A 19,566-nucleotide genomic window follows, 5' to 3' on the forward strand; every position below is an offset into this window, starting at 1 on the left:
TTGCGTCTTCTTTCATACCTAATCGTCATCTCACGAGTTTCTTATGTCAGTAGATGGGCAGCATCACCGACACAGCGGACCGCTCCATGGTCTCTGAAGCATTTCTTTTTTTCTGCGATCCCATCTATGGTTTTTTGGGCTTATGTCTGGAGGACTCGTCTTTTTTGTGCATTTGCACTTCTGCTGCCACGGCCTCGGCGTTCTCTTTCTCATTTGCACGTTCTACAATCAAGGCACTCATCAGCATTTTTCTCATCTTGAATCTCTTTCTCTCGTACATGACCCGCTCTGTCTGATATCAATCGTTACAAACCGCAAGTACCATTGTGAATCTCTTTTTACTCTTCTCCTACTCTTTCTTAAACCCATAAGTAGCGGCCAGCCGCGACTCCAGATGCTCCTGTGCCGTCAACGGTCTCTTCCCAAGCTCTAGATTGCCCGCACCACCGCCAAATCCCACCCGATCCTCCCCGGCAGCCACACCCCCAGTCCGAGCCCGATGCCCGGCCACGATCTCACTGGGAACGGGGACCAGCTCGGTAGAATCGACCGGATGGCAGAAGTACACGAGCGTATAGCGATCGCGCGGATTCGGACTCCGCTGCTCCGTTAGGGGAAATACCACGCGATGCACCGTCGACTTGAGCAGCCCGTCCGTCCAGTAGCTGAGGAGGTCACCGATGTTCACTAGGATCGGGGGGAACGGGTCCTTGTCGGCAACAGCGGCATTGTCGGGGTTAGTACCCGGCTCAATGGGCACAGGCGCCCAGGAGCCATCGGGCGTCAGGATCTCCAGTCCTGGCTGGCCCGGCCGCTGGAAGAGCAGCGTGATGCTGCCGTAGTCGGAGTGGGCGCCGGCGCGCACGTCCGTGTCGTGCTTGTATGATGCTGTTGCGGGCGAGAAGATCGATGGGTAGTATAGGTAGCGGAGGATGCTGCCTGTGGGGCCGGTGCTGGGGTCGTGGCGGGTTGTGAAGAAGTCTTCAGGCATCTGTATCTCTCGTTGAAGATTATATAGAGATTAGATGTCAATTGAATTCTCTTTTTTTGATGGGTGTTGCGTTGAGGTGATGGCTGATGGCTGATGTTATATTTGGGTTGGAGAAACGCACCTCAAGCCCGAGGGCTAGCAGATTCAGGATCCGCGTGCAGGTCTTGTTGCAGAGGGCGGCGAAGTCGTGGATTTCGGTCTCGTGTGGTGCTAGGGACGGTGGTAGTGGTTGCTGTGCTTTGCCGTCTTTGAAGTCGCCGAAGTTCATGGCTCTGTTGTGATCATGAGCAAGAGCTTTCTCTCTTGTGGGATTGGGGAGGATGTGATAAATACTCTTTGAAGTCTCCGGTCTACGGGACCATTGTCGTGTCATGCTCTTGTCAATCTTCCAGGCGTAATATCAGGGTCCTCGGGGTATCCTACATACCCGCTGGTGCTCGGGATCGAGTGTTTCCGTGTGCATGCCCGACCAGCCTCGATTCTATACATATATGAGTTAGTATCATTACTGCGCTGCTCGGATGAAACGCACATTGGGGGTGATCCGGCAGGTCTCCTTCTCCTGGGCGGGCGACGCAAAGAATTTCCTGGACTGTGAGGACTGTGAGTTTGAACGATTTTGAATATATTGTCGATCTGTATCCATGGATATCTCTGCCACATACTAGTCCAAAAGCATGGTCCACATCCTCGGCGGTAAAGTCAGTTCCGCGGCTGTTGACATACAAAAACCCGTATTTGGCGGCTGCATCCAGCATCGCTTTCCCCACGGTGGGGTCGCGTGCGTTGGAGATATCGATAACGGGGAGGGTGATTGGGGTTGCGGTGTCGGTCATGTTGGAGGTGGTGAATGAGGAAAGATATCGAGGCTGGACGGGAGATTATATAGATCCATGGGACAGTGACTTAAGTAACCACTTGGGGGATACGCCCTGAAACCCCGGAACCAGAGGATCTTTAGATAGACCCAAGTAATTTTTACGTACTACGCAGGAACTCAAGAAAGATATCGAAGATATGGACTGTTACTATCGATCCAAGTAGGCGATGTCCGATTTGCTTGAAGTGGGGTGCTCCCCCGCTGCTTGTCTTCTATATACCAAAGAGCGATATCTGTCAGATATCCATCCATGGATATATCTAATCCCCCCATGGCCATTCCATAGTTCCGATCTCCGCGAACCAGCGGGTACTTGCGCGGCCTAGGTCAAGCTTGACTCCAGAGCTCATGGACCCATCGCATACAAGGGTGTACCACCTAACCCACAGGCACCAAGAGATACCCAGGTAGAAACGGGAGAGAAAGAGATCAGAAACCTTGGAAAGGGGAGGTGCGGCGTGGAAAAAGGCAGAGAAGAAGAGAAGAGAAAAAAATTCCCAAACAAAGCCAACTCCGCTTTCCTCTCTCCCCCTCGTGATTTCACGCTTCCCACCTCCCCCAAATTCTCCTTCCCATTCCTCATTCCCATTTTGTCCCAATCTCCTGCTGCTATTTATCCATTCTATCTGCTTCTCCCGTTGTTATCTGCCTTCTTCTCTGGGGTTCAATGCCCGGCATTGGCGGTGCCTTTAGCCTGTGACGCAGCTCCATCATCATGCCGAGTAAGAGCGACGCTGGTCCCTGAAGCTCCAATATCTCCCTTTGCGCCCCGCCATCTAACCCTCGTCCCTGTTCCTCTCTCTTAGTTCGTCCATTCGATGAGTGGACTGTGGGCCGCGCCCAATCCCTCCCCTTCTCCGCCTTGAAAGGGGCGGTCGTCGGTATCGATGCGTCGCACTACATCACCCAGCATTTGACCAACCAGTCGACGCGCGAGGCCCTGCTGGGCGCCCTTGGCGGATTCCCGTTCGCCCTTAGAGGAAACATCGAGAAGGAGCTTCAGGCCTTTAAGAACCTCGGCGTCGCCTGTATTTTCGTCTTCAATGGTCTGGAATTCGGCAAAAAGGACTACACCACTCACACCCAGCCTGGATTGGTGCGCCCCTTCGAGCAGGCCTGGGACCTTTACGACCAACAGCAGGCCGACCAAGTCGTCGATGCCTTCAGCAATGCTGGTATGCTTGCCTGCTACCCGCCCCTCCCGGACAGGCCCACCTCTCTGCCTACCCTTTATCCATATCTGTTCCGCTGGCACCCCGTCCCAAGCGCCGCTGACAATATTGACCCCTCAGGAACCCCACCCCCGGAGACCCTCTACAAGTTCCTTCAGCGAATCTTGAACCAGAACGGTGTTGCCTTTATCGTGGCGCCGTACAGTGCCGCGGCTCAGGTGAGCTAGCGAGCGACCGTCGTGTCGCGCAAGAGAAAATGAGCACGGAACTAACATATTCGCTTAATATAGCTCTCATATCTTGCAGGTGGCCCTACTCCTGTCGTCGATGCCGTTTACGGACCGTCCGAAACCCTTCTGTTTGACCTGGAGAAGCTGGTCACCCGAATCGACATCAACGCCGAGCCCGCCCAATTCTTTTGGCTCACGAAACAGACTTGCCAGGAGGAGCTGGGCCGACTGTCCAATGATCAATTCCTCGACTTCTGCTTGCTCCTGGGTTCTCCTTTCCTGCGTTCGTCTCCGCTTTTCGAGAACCCCGCGTTCCCCGGCAAGAGCCCAAACGTTCGCGATGCCTTACCGATGTTCAATGCGGCCGGTCGCAGTGCTCTCGCCATGTGTGCTCAGTTCGAAGATGACCGCCGCATGCAGGAGATTCAGTACACGGATAGCTACAAGCGGGCGTTCATGATTGTGAAACATCACGTCTACATGGATGTGGACGGCCGAGTTGCCCCGATGAACCCGGAAAGTATTTCGTCGGACATGCATGAGCTCATCGGTCAACGGTTGCCTGAGGAGTTGTACTTCTACCTCTCTAAGGGGGTTCTCGGTGCTGATATCCCGAACTATCTCACCTCGGGCGAAGTGCGCCTCTCGCTTCCGTTGGGCACGGAAGACACCGAGATCTATCGCCAGCTGGTGACTAACACGCTTGACCCGGTCCGGACGCAGTCCATTAGTCTTCTGGCCAACGCGCTTCACCGATTCTACCAGACCAAAGTGATTCGCGTGCGCCCATGGTACGATCAAAACTCAGACCGGTCGATTAATCTTAGAGGCATCCCGTCAGTTAAAGACATCACTCAACCATGGAGGCTCCACGGCGAGAAGCTCCCTGAAAGCGTGAAGAAGCTGCAGGCGCCACGAGGCTCTCTCAAGTTTGCTATCCAGAGCCTCACCGACTCGGACTTTGTGTCCAAGTCGTTTGCTGCTAAAGAAACCCCAGTATGTCCATGTGCGGTCCTGGGACCAATTCCATTCTGCTAACAATGTCAAAGGCTTTATCGTCCCAAGAAGATATCCTATCTAATGTTATGTGGCGGTTCCTACAACTGCGTGGTTATATCGATGAGAAGCACAGATTGACCGTGTGGGGCAAGTGTCTCGAGCAAGCGCTCTCGGTTTTGAACCCTGCAGACAATCTAGAGGACGCAGTTTTCATTGCTATCGAGATGCTCCGCTGGGACTTACTAAACACCAAGACTTGGTTTGCACACGTATCTGGCAGTCCCATGAGAGGCTCAGGTAGGTCATCTATTCTCGAGGCTCAAGTGGGAGCTGGGACTAATATACACCTAATTTCCTCAGAGGATGACAAAAAGTTCAACATGCTGGTTTCGCGGGTCGCATGTATTGCCAAGCTGCAGCACAAGAGCATCGGATACTCTGGTCCTCTAAGCCGACAGCTTCTTTGCTACCGCTCATTGATCTCCGAAGTGCGCTCGGCTCTGAGGAATCTAATCGAGGTGGTCCTTACCAGTCTACTTTTGAGCGGCGATGCCGACCGGGATCGGAACGACTGGACTGAGATGGGTGTCAAGTACGTGTGACATGAGATGACCCACCCATGGATGATTCACGGGCTTACCCAATTTTCTAGGCTGCCCTTTATTGACGATAATGACTGCGGACTCGGCATTGCCGTCCGCACTTACCTGGACGACCTTCCTCTGCAAGCAAACCCGACCTCTCCCGAGGCTCGAACAGAGGTCAAGGCGAAGGGTAAGGAGTGGTTCCAGCACAGCGAGAGCTTCACAGGCAACCTGGACCAGGCGTTTAAGCTCTGGGATGCGGTAAGTTCTTGATGTCCTCGAAGAGAGACCCCCCCGACGAGAGAGACTAACCCCCTTCTAGGTATACAAGAGCACTCAAAATGCAGGCCAGGAGTTCAAGGAGGCTAAGCTTTGGGAGGATGCTAACAAGTGGTTGTTGGAGAGACGGTGATGCGAAGCAATATCGAGCCATCAATGATTGAGGAGGATTTCGGGCTTATAAACACATGCGGATCGCATTCGCACTTGATGGCAGGAATGTGAAGCCGGTCAATTCCTCAGTGTATTACTATCTAGTAAGAAAAAAAAAAAAAAGAAAGCGCTGCGATCATGAAATACAGCGATCTACATCCACGTACTTCGGGGCGGTGACGTAGTGAGCGCAGGTACACAGTGAGTGGACCTCCCGAGGTCGGGACCAAGTGGCCTCTTCCGCCGTTTTGTCATCAGCCAACTTGGACTCTCAAGCCTTTGGTCTTTTTTTTCTGATTTCCCATTGACCACTTTTTGCTCGAGTGATCATCGCCGTTGCAAACCAGAAACAAAACCCTCCCGCAGTTATCATGGCTCGTCTGAGCGCCCTGCTCGTGAGCACGCTCACGCTCCTCAGCGGATTCGCATCCGCTAGCTCCGCGGTGGTGGACCTGATCCCCAATAACTTCGACGATGTCGTGCTGAAGTCCGGCAAGCCGGCTCTGGTGGAATTCTTCGCCCCCTGGTGCGGCCACTGCAAGAACCTCGCCCCCGTCTACGAGGAGCTCGGCCAGGCCTTTGCTTTTGCTGGAGACAAGGTTACTGTTGGCAAGGTCGATGCCGACGCGAACCGCGATCTGGGCAAGCGGTTCGGTGTCCAGGGTTTCCCGACACTGAAGTGGTTCGATGGCAAGAGTGACGAGCCTCAGGAGTACAGTGGTGGCCGGGACCTCGAGAGCTTGTCGGCCTGGATCACTGACAAGACTGGGATCCGTCCTCGTCTCCCTAAGAAGGAGCCCAGCAATGTGGAGATGCTGAACGACTCATCGTTCCCCAAGACCATTGGTGGTGACAAGAATGTGCTGGTTGCTTTTACTGCGCCATGGTGTGGACGTGAGTTTGCCTTCCGAGTCGTTTTCTTTTATCTGTTATTTTTTTTGGCCCCATTTCACTAACTACTTGCTTTTCCCCTGATTTTAGACTGCAAGAGCCTTGCCCCAACCTGGGAAACTCTGGCCACTGACTTCGCCCGCGAGCCCAACGTCGTGATCGCCAAGGTGGACGCCGAAGCCCCGAACTCGCGCGCCCTGGCCAAGGAGCAGGGCATCACAGGTTACCCCACCATTAAGTTCATCCCCAAGGGCTCGACCGAGCCCGAGGTTTACTCGGGCGGGCGCTCCGAGGAGGCCCTCGTGGAGTTCCTGAACACCAAGACCGGCACGCACCGCGCCGCCGGTGGTGGTCTCGACAGCGTGGCTGGTACCGTGGCCACCTTGGACAAGCTCGTTGCCGAGCACGCGCCGGTGCACCAGTTTGACACGCTGGCGGCCGAGGCCAAGAAGGCCGCCAAGGGCCTGCAGGCCAAGTACGCCCAGTACTACGTCAAGGTTGCCGACAAGCTGGTCCAGAACGAGGACTACGTGACCAAGGAGCTGGCCCGCCTGCAGAAGATCATTGCCAAGGGTAACTCTGCTCCCGAGAAGTTGGATGATGTGATCTCGCGCAGTAACATCCTGCGTCGCTTCGCTGGCGAGGACAACGAGAGCGAGAAGCATGATGAGCTGTAAGGGTTTTTTTTTTTACGAACAGTTCTTCTGTATTGTGTATGTGTGGCGTGCCTTGAGAGAGCTTTCCTTCCGAGGGACATTGACATAAGTCGAGTTGGTTGCCTTGTTATATCGCGCATGCTCAGGATATATGTTTGATCTTCCTGCAAGATATCGGCTTGATGCCGGGATTGTTGTATGAACCGAGAAATGAGACGAATCCTTTTTGAGGGTTTCTCTGTCTATCATGGCAGGGAAATTTAAGTATGACATCCATGTGTCAATATAAACGGTAGTTTCCATTGCCTTGAATGCAGGGTATCTCCAGAAACACATCGAAACAAACAATTCAAGGTAGCTTCGACAGAAGGACCTGGGTCGAAACCAAGCCAACCGAGTAGAATAAAACCAAACAAACGCAGTGCTTAACGACTCCGACCCATAAAATGAAAACGCCATGTTTACCCCAGAACTAGAACAGTTCTACCATTAACCTCGGATTATGTCGGCCCCTCGCCAAGTTATTTCATTGGTGTCGTCGTGGCTGAGTCGCTGGACGAGGTCGTCAACGACGCCTCCAGTTCGTCGAGCCGTCTGGTCATGTCGTCCACTAGAGAGCCATCCAGTCAGAGTCGTGTGGTCCTGTGTCTGGGAAATTGCAATCCAAACCCGAAAAGGCAAAACAAGTAAGATAGCACATACGCTTCCCGAACATCTCTTGCGAGACGTTGTCGAATTTGCTCTGGAGCTGGTGGAGGAGTTCGTCGACTGCCGCGGTGAGTTGGCCTTGGGGATCGGAGTTCTGGGGCGTGGTCAGAGAGGGGACTCTTGTGGGGTGTCGGGATATAAAGTAGGGAGGAGACACACGGGTTGCGACAAGAGAGACTCGCCCGCAGGGGATGTAGTTTCTTTTTCAGACGACTTGGAGTCCGCCATGGTGGAGTAATTAATGGCACAAGAAGGACAGTAAAGTACTAATCATGAATCTGTCGATGTACAAGTCGGAGCGTATGCGGAGGGCCTCAGGTGTTGATATCGGATCATCTCAGTCCCGATGATCTAACCGCATTAGGTCTAGCGTTGGCTTATCGGTTGCGCTAACCCCATCGGGCCTGGCCATTCAAAAAAATCCCGTGCTCTCTGATGCTGCGGAGCCAGTTGCACCTCTCCATTGTTTCGTCTGCTTTTCTTCAGTCCGCTTGGTGACCTCACAGAAATCATACAATGGTCAAGCGAAGCAAGCTGCTTCAGGCGCTCGACGCCCACAAGGGCCGAGACTATGACGCCGAGAAGCAGAAGAAGATGGTGAAGACCGCGGAGAAGAAGAAGGGTACGAAGAAGAATGCCCGTGCCGACGAGCGCAAAGAGGCCGCGGACAAAAAGGAGAAGGATTCTGTGAGCTCAGACGATGAGGAGGATGAGGAGCAAGAGCAGGCAGACGACAATTCCGCTCAAGACAATGACGACGAAGATGATGAAGATGATGAGGAAGACGAAGAGGATATCCCACTGTCTGACCTCGAGGAAGACGAACGAGAGGATGTCGTTCCGCACCAACGTCTGACCATCAATAACTCCGCCGCCATCACCTCCGCCCTCAAGCGTATTTCCTTCATCACCCCGCAGACCCCGTTCTCGGAGCACAACTCGATCGTGTCCTCGGAGCCAATCGAAGTGCCGGATCCCAACGATGACCTCAACCGCGAACTGGCCTTCTACAAGGTCTGCCAGGCGGCCGCGGCCAGCGCGCGCGGCTTGCTGAAGAAGGATGGCATCCCATTCACGCGGCCCGGGGACTACTTCGCCGAGATGGTCAAGAATGACGAGCACATGGATAAGATCAAGAAGAAGCTGTACGACGAGGCTGCGTCCAAGAAGGCCTCGGCTGAGGCGCGCCGCCAGCGCGACCTGAAGAAGTTCGGGAAGCAGGTGCAGGTTGCCAAGCTGCAGCAGAGACAGAAGGAGAAGCGTGATACGCTGGAGAAGATCAATACCTTGAAGAAGAGTATGTTTTTCTTTCTTTTTTTTCTTGTCTCTCGTTTTGTTTTTATGATCTCTAATGCTAATCCTCCGACAGAGCGCAAGGCCGACTCCTCTGCGCCCACTGACGACGCCAATGACCTGTTCGACGTCGCCATCGACGATGCCAGCAAGCCGGACAGCCGCAAGCGCGGCCGCGCAGGTGGCGAGGGCGCCCCCAACCTCAAGCGCCAGAAGAGAGACCAGAAGTTCGGGTTCGGAGGCAAGAAGCGTCACGCGAAGAGCGGCGATGCTGCCTCCACCGGAGACTTGCGTGGCTTCTCGACGAAAAAGATGAAGGCTGGAGCAAAGCGGCCGGGGAAGAGCAAGCGGGCAAAGGGTCGTGCGTAATGATGGCACTCGATGGCTTGTAATGCATTTTTCTCCCGTGCATCCTGTAACTATTTCTTTTTTCTGCTTGGGTCTGGGTAACTAAAACAATTGTGTGGTTCTATTCTTGCTTTCCCAATGGGATCTCTGAAATGTCCACGGGTGTTTTGTAGGTCTGTAGCCATGTTAAACGCGTAGGTACTGTTATTGTGTGAGACAAAACGATTTACAGTGGCTACTACAAGTATTCGGCTCTATATACAATCCACATTATGTTTTGATTTCCGCAGCCACTACTGCTGAGCTTCTGCTTCTGCCTCTGCCTCTGCCTTGACGGCCCTCCTTTTCTCCCATTCTTCCAGGAACTGCTGCACCTTGGGGCCCCAGACCTCTTCGCCGGCCTCCAGATCCTTATATTCCAGGACCTTGTCCGGCCCCAGCTCATACTCTGCCTGGCGGCTTCTTACTAGCTCACTCATCAAACCACAGCTGCCGACTGCTTTGCCAAGATCGTGCGCCAGCGAGCGAACATAGAAGCCCGACGAGACGGTCATCTTAATCTTGACGGCTGGGGGTTGGGAATGCGGCTGCTCGGTCTGGGTTGTAGGAGCGTCCGTGCTTGCCGATTCGGGGGCACTAGGTTCAGACGAAGCTGGTTGGGCAGCTTCGGTCTCGGATACCTTTTGCTTTTTGGCAGTCTCGGTGGTGTCTTTTTGAGATTCTTCTGTGGGAGGCGGCGACTTTCGTTTGGCACTTGAGGGCGCGTCGGCGTCGGCGTCCGCCGACGGGGCAATGGGCAATTCAGCGTCTTTGTCGAGGAGTTTCTCGGCGACCTTCTTCTCTTCGCCGGCCATTTCCTCTTCGGGCCACTTATAGTCATGCGAGCCAGGCTCATACCACTCCACGACATCCAGGTTTAGTACCTCCACAGGCCGGCTCTGGATCTCAACCGGCGGCATCTTGCCCTCGCGCGCATATTCGTAGAGTCTTTTCCCATCGATGCGCAGCGCCGAGAAGATCGGTGGCCGCTGCATGATCTTCCCGCGGAATTGATCCAGCGCCTTCTCCACGGCTTCGCGTGTGATGTGTTCGGACGGGCCGCGGCGCACGATTTTCCCTAGCCGGTCGTAGGTGTCGGTCTCGGCGCCGAAAAGCACGACGGTCTCGTAGCTTTTGGTGCATCCTAGAAAGCCATTGAGAGACTTGGTACCCTTGCCCACGCCCGCGATGAGCACGCCTGTCGCCAGCGGGTCTAGTGTTCCGCCGTGACCGATCTTGACCTCGACCCGTTTCGAGCGGCGGCGCTTGCGTTGGTTGGCGTTCTCCCGGTCGCGACGGGCGCGCTCTTCCTCAAGCCATGGCCTGAAGAGCTTGGACGGGTTGAAGTGGTGTTGGAGAGTGCGGATCACGTCGGCGGAGGTGACGCCTTGCGGCTTGTGGACGGCTGGAGGCGGGGAGGTCAATTTGCGCACCGGCCACTAAAAAACCATATAAAACTCACCGAAGACGCCCTCGAGGATCTTCTCGCCGGACATAGTGGTGCGAAATAGTCGGAAGCCGCGAGGAAATCCCATGGAGAGCAAAGACTTGGGGGGGAGAGCTTGACGGAACAAGTTGGAGAAAATCCACGATCGGCCGGTAATTTATGGGGTAATCCCTTACACGCTGTAACTTACACCTCTGACGCCGACTAGATTCCACGTCCTCGTTCGTCTGTCTGGTGCCTTGAAGCGCGTCTTTTTTTCTCTTCCTTACATCATGCCGAGTCCAACATGAGCGCCCGCGAAGAAACTGTCCTGGCTCCCATCGATCCCTCGCTCACCGACGAGAATGATTGGTGGGAGTTCGACCTGTCCGAGGTCAAGGTCCTGCGGCCCGGCAAGATGCTGTACGCGAATTTGCTAGATGCTTCAGATCAGAACCCAGTGCAGGTTATTGGCTGCCTGGAGCAGCTCAGGAAGGAGCAGGAGCATCTAGGTGTGTATCAAAAAAACGCTCCCCCCCAAAGACCACTATTCGTTTGCTTACACGCGCGTTCTAACCAGTGCTCGACCCCGACAACGTCTCCAGGCGCATGATCATTGACGACGTGACTCACTATGCATACGGCCAGACTGAGGATAGCAGCGTCGAGATCTGGGTTGCTGGAAAGGCTGGCTGGTACCGCATCGCCCCAGCCAAGGGTTACCTGCCTACCTTCACTCGCATGGTCCAGGCCATCGACATGCTGTATTTCCTGGTCGACAGACACCAGCAGGGCAGGAAACAGCTCAATCCCTCCTTCCGCAACTTGTGCGAACAGGTCAGCCCCTTCTCATTTGGTGTCGCCCACTTGCCGCGCTAATACCCTGAGTAGTATGTCTACCATTCGCACGGGTCGTCCGAGACGCGGGAACAATCGGCTGAAGCATTCGCGGAACACGCATCCTTCCTACTCCGCTGCATGATCAAAGGCGAGGAAGACATCGAATGGAAGAAAACAAACGTCTTCGTCCATCTCCGCCGCCAGTTTAGCGTGAGCAGCTTGATATCCAGTGGTGTGTTGACTCTAACCATGCTGATTATGTGACTTAGGAGGAATACCAGCGCATTATGGCTCAGGCTTCGCCCGAGCCCGAGGAGACAGAGACCAGAGATCAGCTCGAGGCATCAACTCCGCGGCATGAACCGGCTGCGGTTGCGAAATCGCAAGCCGATGCTATCTACCAGCTGATTAAAGACTTACGAGAAGAGGGTTACCTGGCGAAACGCCTCCTGCACCTGGATCTTCTGACAGAGCGCCTGTCTAGCCGGCATTCCTTCAGCAACGAGGATGCGCGGAAGATCATCGCTGCCCGAGCAAGTGCAGTGGTCGAAATGATGGACGCCGAAGATAATTTCCGATGGTCTCGCTATGTCATCCACCGAGAGCTCACTCATGCCACTTCCAAATACACACATCTACCACCTGCACTCCTGACCCCGTTGCACCCCATAGACGATTCTAGCGATGACGAAAACCTGGGTCGCGTCCAAACCTCTGTCCTCCGGCCTAAAACAACCTCGAAGTCTAGCAAAGTAATGGGGAAACGACACCGCAATACCGTTGTCAATCAGAAAATGGAGGAATCCGAGAAAGATGACGATGATGATGATGACGAGGACATCCAAGACGCAGTCGAGGATCTCGACACTCCCAGCAAGACCAGAGGCCATGAGCTGATCCGAGACCCGTTCTCATCTGCAAAGCCTCCCGCCAGCTCAATCCTTCCTGACTCCGAACCCTCTTCACTAATGAAGAATCTGCTCCAAGAGACTTTGCAGACACAGACCCCAGCACTTTCCAGTACGAATCACGATGTATCCGATATAAGTACGAATCACGATGTATCAGATATCGAACCCATGCATACCGAAGACTCCAATTCCTTGTCGGGTCCCTGGACATGTCGCATGCCTGGCTGCACAAAGGTCATAGTCCTGAGCGATGGGAAGCAGCGGCAGACACTGATTGAGGAACATGCCCTGGAGCATGACTGGGAGACACAGATGCGGGTTGAGCTGGTCGAGTCCGAAAGGCGCATGCACTCCACCCTTCCCGTGAGCAACCTGATGCAGTATCTGGTGTCTCAACACTATCAACAAATGCGCACGGCATTTCCCGAGCTTCATGCTGCAAAGAATGGAAACGGGGCAACAGACCACCCCGACATCTCCTTCGATGACAAGTCAGCCTTGACGCCCATCAGGCAGCGGTTGGCAGAGAAAATACAATCGCCGGTCACTGGGACTGGCGACAAGGCGTGATACATTCTCTCGAGCACCCTCTTAATGATCATGAAGTATATGGACTTGACGATTATCCTGCACTGCCAACATTGCTCCCTCGAAACCCTGACGACTTAACTTACCCTGCGCTTCCTCTCCCAGATATGTTTTCACACCATCCAGTTTCGAAGAAACCGCTGTCCGAGCTTTTTCTTCTTCTTTCCTTTTTCTCTCTCGTTCTTACAGACCCCTCTCTCAATTTCCCTCACATAGCATATCAAGGACTCCTTGATGATTCTCGGTAGAAAGGCGTTGGCGACACAGCAGGGGATGGCGTTTTTCGGTAGAGTTTTTCTTGCTAGATAGGAGCGGTACCAATATCTGCAGCAAAAGATCAATTTCCCGCTCTAGGGATGCTTTGCTTGCTTGCTTTCTTCTTTCTTTCCTAGCAATCTCTCTCAAGATACTCTGTGTTTCCCACTACCCACATGGATTTGGATAGAAGACATTTCCAATTAGAACACTTGCTAGAGAGATAAGTGGCTCACAAGGCCACTTAACGGCGGTGTATACATATATGAAGCTATGCACCGTCTACTCACTAGTGACTATATCACGCAAGTAGATATGTAGACGAAGGAAACTAACCTTATCTTCGGAGTTGAAATGCACAGCTCCACATGTTTCATAAGATGAAATGAATGTATGTACAGGCAAGTTCAGAAACAAAGTGTATCTGGATTGGCGAAAGTAATCCGTTCATTAGAGACACGGAAAAAAAACATCTATCATGATTTCTCTTTTAGCTTGACTGAAAACATAGCAGACCAAGAAAAAGACGCAGAGCCTCCCCGATGAGATGTGAAATGTGTTATGTGCATGTAAGACAAGATCCTCCCAGTATGGGGTTTGCATCTTCGCTCTGTACACTGGAATTGCAGAATGTAAGGAAGGAAGCAAGGGAAAAAGAGAGTAGATAGATTTTGTTTTTGAGACTGGGTGGGAGGGGTATACCACGGAACATGTCACATATATCACACACATATCGACACTGAGAGAGATGAAGAGAGATGAAAAAAAAAAGAAAACAAGATAGAGGGAGTGAGATAGAGATAGGAATACAAGGATCCAGAGGGGACAATGGTAGAATGGAAGATAGGGAAAAAAAAAAAAAAAGGTAGTAAGGCCCAGGAGTTCAGAGCAGACTTGGTCAAGTCGACACCCGGGAGGGCAAGATAGACAGGAAAAGGAAAAAAAAAATATGTGCCATGGATGAAATGGAAAAGAATATGCAATGAAGGCAGCTCAAGCTAATAGATTGATAGACTCGATGGATGGAGGGAATCCGGTTCCCGCGCGCCGAGAGACAAAAAAGGAGGGCGGCTATTGTTGGTGCGAGGTGTGGGCATCAATGAGAGCTATAGCTCGGATTAGCATGGACAATACTATAGTAACAAGGGGAAATAAAAGGTAGCTTACTCTGAAGGGCAGACGCTTGTCCCTGCCGCGATTCACAGGCACATTGGAGGGTACTCCCATCCAAGAAGTCAAGCAGAATGCTGTTCGGCAATTCCTGCATGTCCTCGTCGGGAAGACAAGGAGTTCGGAACTCGGTGAGATGGTAGCGTTTTATCATATTGCGGGCGCTGGAGTCATTGGTGCCGGGCGCAAGAATCAAGTACCCGTTCTCGTCAATGCGCATGAACCGGCGCTTCCAGAGGAGGGTTTCGGGGAACTGGACGTTGACTTCACCAATGTCAATGGGCTTCGCAGCCCGCGAGGGAGGCGATGCTGGGGAAGTGACCGAATCCTTTCTCAATGCTGAGGTGGAGTCTTCCTCTTGCACTGGCGAGCTCAAAGCTCCGATGATGCTGCGGCGTGAGGTGGACGTGATCGATGACATGCGCCGCATGAGGCGGGAGGCCCGAGACCCTTTCTTGTCCTCAGAGCTGGGCGAAGTGGGTTGGGGGCTCTCGTCAGGTCTGGTGCGCGAGGAGAAGGAAAGCCGGCTACCCGTGCGAGATACTGGCGCTGTCTGACGACTAGATCCGGCAGACGAGATCGACATGCTTCGATGCTCGGAGTGGTTGGTGGGCTCAACGGTTGAGGTGTTGGTCGGTGGCCCCTCATTAGTATCATGCTCCACGGTGAGCGGACTGGCCTGAAGGTTGAGAACATCGGACTCGGAGGGTTCGACTCCAGAGGACCCCGGGGAGACGTTCGAATCGCGCACGATGCGAGCCGTCACGGAAATTGAGTTGGTGCGGCGCGTCTGGGGAGGTGTTGGCCGCGAATCATGGTGATTCAAGCTTGGGGCACGAGAAAAGCTGTCGGACACAAAGGACGTCGGTCGACCAGAAGGCGGGGTGTTTTCCTGGTTCTCCCCGGGCAATGAAATCGATGCGCGTTTCCGAAGACTTTCAACAGACGAGGAGGCAGATGGCCCGGTTACGGTCTGGCTCGAGTTTGAAGGGGTGCCTTCGCGGCTCGAGAACTTCTCCAGAGCTTTGATGCGGCTAGAAATGCCAGAAGAGACATTGATCTTCTTGGCCATGAGGACCGGGGTCGGGGGGCCATTGTCAGGGTAGGTGCTAGAAGCGGATCTGCCCACCGCAAGCGATTGCACGGCGGTCGGGGATCGAAGAGAGTGCGGGCTCGAAACTGCACGGGAGCTCGTCAAGGAATTATCACCGCCGCCGGGAGATTTGACCGATACGGGCCTGGCCTCCTGAACTGTAGCCGACTTCAGCTCTTCCATGAACGAATCGTCCGAGAGGAGATGGTCGTCATCTGAGTATTCTGGGGTAGGGACCTGAATTGGCTCCAGGTGGACCCTGCGCCTCTGGTCCAAAGGAGCAGGCCCAGGGTTCTCGACGGGAGATTCCTCGGGCTCGTCTAGGGAACTAGGGTCGACTGAAACTGAAACGGGCGCAGCCGAGGGTTCGGCTTCGGAGATCACCGGAGGGGTAGGAGGAGATGGGGTGACGGGAAGGGGACTGGACTCGGGAACATCCTCTGCTGCACTTATCACAGAAGGGGGTTCCAATTCTTCAACTGATGGAATTTCTGGCTGCTGCGAAGGGGAAACATGCTCTGACTCTGGGTTTGTGGTTTCGGAGGACTCGTTTTCAAATGCCACATCGACGTCGGCGCTAGCTGGGTCGGGGCTGTCCTTACTCTCGCTCTGGACGGGGGCTGTGGAGTCCCCGTATTCGGCGGGCGTTTCATCCTCGAGGACAGTCTGCGGTGTCTCGGACTGAATCCCTTCGGAGGAAATATCAATTCCACGATCAGCGGAAAAGGTAGTATCACCACTAGGGCCGGAGGTATGAGACGAAGGCCCGCCTTCGGAATCCGACACAGTCACCTCGCCTCTCGGTTCTGGTTTTGAGGCCTCGAGAGGCTCGGGTCTCTGTCCTTTCTGGGGCTGAGCGGCAGGTTGGGCGAGAACAGAATCCTTTGCCTGTGAGGGCTCGAGGGCTTCAAGATCCTGTTCTTGTTCGGTTTGTGTAGCAACAACGGGCTCCGTCACCGACGATGCCGATGCCTCGAGGGGTTCAGGGCTTTGCTCTTTTTCAGGTTCGGCATCGGGTTGGGTGTCAACAATAGGCTCAACCGCCGAGAATGGCTCGAGGGGTTCCGGACTTGGCTCCTTTTCTGGTTGAGCAGGAGGCTGGGGGTCGACCATGGGCTCGGGGGCCGAAGGCGACGGCTCTGTATGTGCTTCGGGTTGCCGTTCCTGCGGCGGTGGTCGCTGATTTTCTGGCCCGCTATCTTCGAACTCGGGAGCCGATTTCATGTTCTCCATGTTCTCCTGGTTGTTGGAGAGATCTTTCTCTGCTGCGGGCTCTTCGGCAATGCTTTGCTTCCTTTTTGTCTCCTCGGCCCGCTTCGCCATGTTCTTTTTCCTCTGTTGCAACGCCTTCATCAACCGTTCCTTCTCCGGAGTCAACCCGGAAGAGGTCGACAGCGCACCCAGGGACTTGGCACCTGGAGATAACTGAGGCCTGGCGATAGGAATTGACGGAGGGGGAACCAGGAGCGGGGGAATGGGCGGGGCCCGACTACTGGGTTTTGTCGCAAACGAACTTCCTTGCGATCGGGGGCGAGGAACGTCGACATTAGGTTTCCGCAGCGAAGATGAGCGCATGTTAGCAGGAAGCGAAGCGACGGGCCGCTGCTCCGGGTTCCGGGAGGTGCCCGACGTGCGAGGCCGTCCGCTGTTATCCACCGACGGGCGCGGCCCCAGTTTGACCTTGGGAGTGAACGTCGATGCTCGTTCCAGGTCCCGCATCGAGGGCCGGGCAGATTGGGTTGACATCCGAACCTCGTCCGATGGGCGCGGGAATTCATCCAAGATATTCCTGTACTGAAGGCGTTCGGAGCTGGAATCAGTCGACTTGGGAGACACGGCGGGCGAGTGTGATTCACTGGATCTTTCTCGGGATGCTGCTCGGGAACTGCTTCGCGATGGCGGTGGTCTCAGATCGGGCGAGGTCTTTTCATCGGATGGCGACGTGGTTAGTGGCACCGCAGGCGGGGGTACAACGGTGGCCTCGGACATTTGACTCCCTGCTCTCGGTCGGGGATCGGTACTTGGGGGCGTCGGTTCCTGCGTAGTATCTTTCGGGCCATTTTCCTCTGCATCTTCCGTGATTTCCATCAGCCGGCGGCGGCGGAGAGAGCTCGACGAAGAAGTGATCGAGGTTGAAGCGGTGTGCAGCAGACATGCGGACGACAAGGCGCTTTCTGTGAGATCCGATGCCTGCGACAGGGGAAGCACGGTGTCGTTGGGGGTAAACTTGTCTAGGACCGACTGAAACTGAACATTGCTTCGGGCTGCGACAGGGGTGAACCAGATCAGCGGGAACTTTTTCCAGACAAACCCTCTCCAGCCAATTTTCATACCTTGGATGAGCCGCGACAACCCCTCGGGCATATACCGGATGATCACCTTCCTCCGCCGGTACTGCAGGAAGCCATAGAGCGGCGACGTCTCCTGATATTGGTCCAGGGCATTGCGGACCTCGGGCACCCCGCCGGTGCCTCGATTGAGCAGGGCTACCTCATCTCTTGAGACATAGTGCAGAAGAAACCTGATGTTGAAAGTGGTACGTTAAAAGATTTTGCATTCAGATATGGGAGAGATTCTGATGGGCACTCACCATCCACCGGCGTCAGCAAGGGCACTCTGGTAGGCATCGACGATGGCGGGATTCTCTAGCCCATTAAGAGACATGGCGCGCACCACATGGAGAACGGCCGAAGGCTCAGAGCCGACAAAAAGGGAGGGAAAAAAAAGAGTGTGTAGAAGAGAAGAGAAGGGAAGGGAAAAAGAAAGCACGGTCTCGGCCGCGGAGAGAGAATGAGATCTCGCGATCGAGAGATGCCCAATCAAGGTGGTTCTGCGCTTTGGCAGAGAATTGGAGCCGAACCTCCTTTCAGGGGCTGCTCCACCTGGTTTATCCCAATTTAAGTGGAGATTCTGAAACGCTCGGCTTTCGTGCTGGTTTGAGATTCTTATTCAGAGCGGAGAGGTGATCGGGGGGGGATACCCAGCAGGATTCATGAATATGAAGCAATAAGGATTGTAGATCACAGTTGGGTCTACATGACATAAAATAATAAATATAATAAACAACCAAAGAATAACGCAGGTCGCCGACTCGGAGGCCCCCCGAAGGCGGGAGATTTATATAGACCAGCTGCCCCCCCCCAGCAGTTATTTCTTGTCTCCAAAGAAACCTGAAACTCCAAATTCCCATGGCCGATCTCCCCCCACCCTCGACCCTCCCGTCACTGTCGCAGGATGCCCAGCTGCGGGTCCTCGATACGCTTTTTGAGCCGTCGCCCGAGCTGCACCGATTGATGATCCCCGTGTTGGCCAACCAGTCCTTCTCCTCGTACACTTCGCTGGTCGATGCTGTCGGCGGTCGGATGTCTGCCCTCTGCGCCGCCAACTCCCCCACAGATCGCGATGTCCTCGTGGGGATTCTGGGATCGCATCCTCGACTCGGCCGGGCCCCAGCCAACCCAGAGCATCTCAGCGAGTTGAGCAAGAAGGAACAGGCGCAATTACAGACCGGCGCCGAGGAACAGGCGGAGAAACTCCGGGAATTAAATGCAGAGTATGAGGCAAAGTTCCCGGGTCTGCGCTTTGTGTAGGTTGATCCAAGGAATTGGTTTTAGGGGCCATGGGAATTAATGCGAGCGATAGCACATTTGTCAATGGCCGCAGTCGAGACGTGATCATGGTGGAGATGCGCCAGCGCATTGAGCGAGGAGATGCGGATCGCGAAGTTACAGAAACCATCCAGGTGCGACTCACCCTGGACTATACAGAGACGCCCCACTGACTTTCACCAGGCCATGTGTGATATCGCCAAGGACCGCGCTCGAAAATTGCAGCCCTCGCGCATGTAGAAATGATAGCAATAGCTATAATCTAGCAAAACATGAAACGGTTGATTCTCGGCTCCACTGGCTATTTGATGTCATCCATCCGGCCTTTGCCGCTTACTTCGGCTTTTCCTTTGCCTTTATTCCTGCGCCCAATTGTAATTTCTTCCCCCTCTTCTTTTTTTTCCTCTTCATCTTCTCTCACCCTCTCAATTTATTTCCTCCCATATCCCCCA

At 54.2% G+C, this 19,566-nt stretch overlaps 9 protein-coding genes across 9 annotated transcripts; 5 read left to right on the forward strand and 4 right to left on the reverse strand.

Annotated features, from left to right (window-relative positions):
• Nucleotides 1–349: 349 nt before the first annotated feature.
• NUU61_004026 (uncharacterized protein) lies at nt 350–1,827 on the reverse strand (the record flags this gene model as incomplete). The annotated part of the gene is made up of 6 exons (XM_056654608.1): nt 350–991; nt 1,113–1,263; nt 1,325–1,341; nt 1,419–1,472; nt 1,524–1,583; nt 1,657–1,827. The coding sequence occupies 6 exons, from the start codon at nt 1,825–1,827 to the stop codon at nt 350–352; spliced, it is 1,095 nt and encodes a 364-aa protein (XP_056512635.1).
• Nucleotides 1,828–2,586: 759 nt separating this feature from the next.
• NUU61_004027 (MKT1 family protein) lies at nt 2,587–5,268 on the forward strand (the record flags this gene model as incomplete). Its single annotated transcript, XM_056654609.1, has 7 exons — nt 2,587–2,593; nt 2,678–3,261; nt 3,334–4,269; nt 4,323–4,569; nt 4,633–4,864; nt 4,925–5,117; nt 5,179–5,268. The coding sequence occupies 7 exons, from the start codon at nt 2,587–2,589 to the stop codon at nt 5,266–5,268; spliced, it is 2,289 nt and encodes a 762-aa protein (XP_056512636.1).
• A 391-nt stretch (nt 5,269–5,659) lies between these two features.
• NUU61_004028 (protein disulfide isomerase family protein) lies at nt 5,660–6,856 on the forward strand (the record flags this gene model as incomplete). The annotated part of the gene is made up of 2 exons (XM_056654610.1): nt 5,660–6,182; nt 6,270–6,856. 2 exons carry the CDS (start codon nt 5,660–5,662, stop codon nt 6,854–6,856), a joined length of 1,110 nt encoding a protein of 369 aa, XP_056512637.1.
• Nucleotides 6,857–7,356: 500 nt separating this feature from the next.
• NUU61_004029 (heat shock factor-binding 1 family protein) lies at nt 7,357–7,771 on the reverse strand (the record flags this gene model as incomplete). Its single annotated transcript, XM_056654611.1, has 3 exons — nt 7,357–7,445; nt 7,538–7,637; nt 7,703–7,771. 3 exons carry the CDS (start codon nt 7,769–7,771, stop codon nt 7,357–7,359), a joined length of 258 nt encoding a protein of 85 aa, XP_056512638.1.
• Nucleotides 7,772–8,059: 288 nt separating this feature from the next.
• Nucleotides 8,060–9,205, forward strand: NUU61_004030 (EBP2 family rRNA-processing protein; the record flags this gene model as incomplete). Its single annotated transcript, XM_056654612.1, has 2 exons — nt 8,060–8,840; nt 8,913–9,205. 2 exons carry the CDS (start codon nt 8,060–8,062, stop codon nt 9,203–9,205), a joined length of 1,074 nt encoding a protein of 357 aa, XP_056512639.1.
• Nucleotides 9,206–9,477: 272 nt separating this feature from the next.
• On the reverse strand, nt 9,478–10,719 carry NUU61_004031 (pseudouridine synthase PUS4; the record flags this gene model as incomplete). The annotated part of the gene is made up of 2 exons (XM_056654613.1): nt 9,478–10,628; nt 10,686–10,719. The coding sequence occupies 2 exons, from the start codon at nt 10,717–10,719 to the stop codon at nt 9,478–9,480; spliced, it is 1,185 nt and encodes a 394-aa protein (XP_056512640.1).
• Nucleotides 10,720–10,956: 237 nt separating this feature from the next.
• On the forward strand, nt 10,957–12,970 carry NUU61_004032 (uncharacterized protein; the record flags this gene model as incomplete). Its single annotated transcript, XM_056654614.1, has 4 exons — nt 10,957–11,161; nt 11,230–11,486; nt 11,541–11,699; nt 11,759–12,970. The coding sequence occupies 4 exons, from the start codon at nt 10,957–10,959 to the stop codon at nt 12,968–12,970; spliced, it is 1,833 nt and encodes a 610-aa protein (XP_056512641.1).
• Nucleotides 12,971–14,314: 1,344 nt separating this feature from the next.
• On the reverse strand, nt 14,315–18,170 carry NUU61_004033 (uncharacterized protein; the record flags this gene model as incomplete). The annotated part of the gene is made up of 3 exons (XM_056654615.1): nt 14,315–14,349; nt 14,411–18,027; nt 18,097–18,170. 3 exons carry the CDS (start codon nt 18,168–18,170, stop codon nt 14,315–14,317), a joined length of 3,726 nt encoding a protein of 1,241 aa, XP_056512642.1.
• A 524-nt stretch (nt 18,171–18,694) lies between these two features.
• Nucleotides 18,695–19,354, forward strand: NUU61_004034 (2-oxo-4-hydroxy-4-carboxy-5-ureidoimidazoline decarboxylase; the record flags this gene model as incomplete). The annotated part of the gene is made up of 3 exons (XM_056654616.1): nt 18,695–19,092; nt 19,149–19,248; nt 19,298–19,354. The coding sequence occupies 3 exons, from the start codon at nt 18,695–18,697 to the stop codon at nt 19,352–19,354; spliced, it is 555 nt and encodes a 184-aa protein (XP_056512643.1).
• Nucleotides 19,355–19,566: the final 212 nt, after the last annotated feature.

The sequence above is a fragment of the Penicillium alfredii genome (assembly GCF_028826965.1).
Source record: "Penicillium alfredii strain IBT 34128 chromosome Unknown utg000005l_segment0_segment0, whole genome shotgun sequence".
Taxonomy (NCBI): Eukaryota; Fungi; Ascomycota; class Eurotiomycetes; order Eurotiales; family Aspergillaceae; genus Penicillium; species Penicillium alfredii.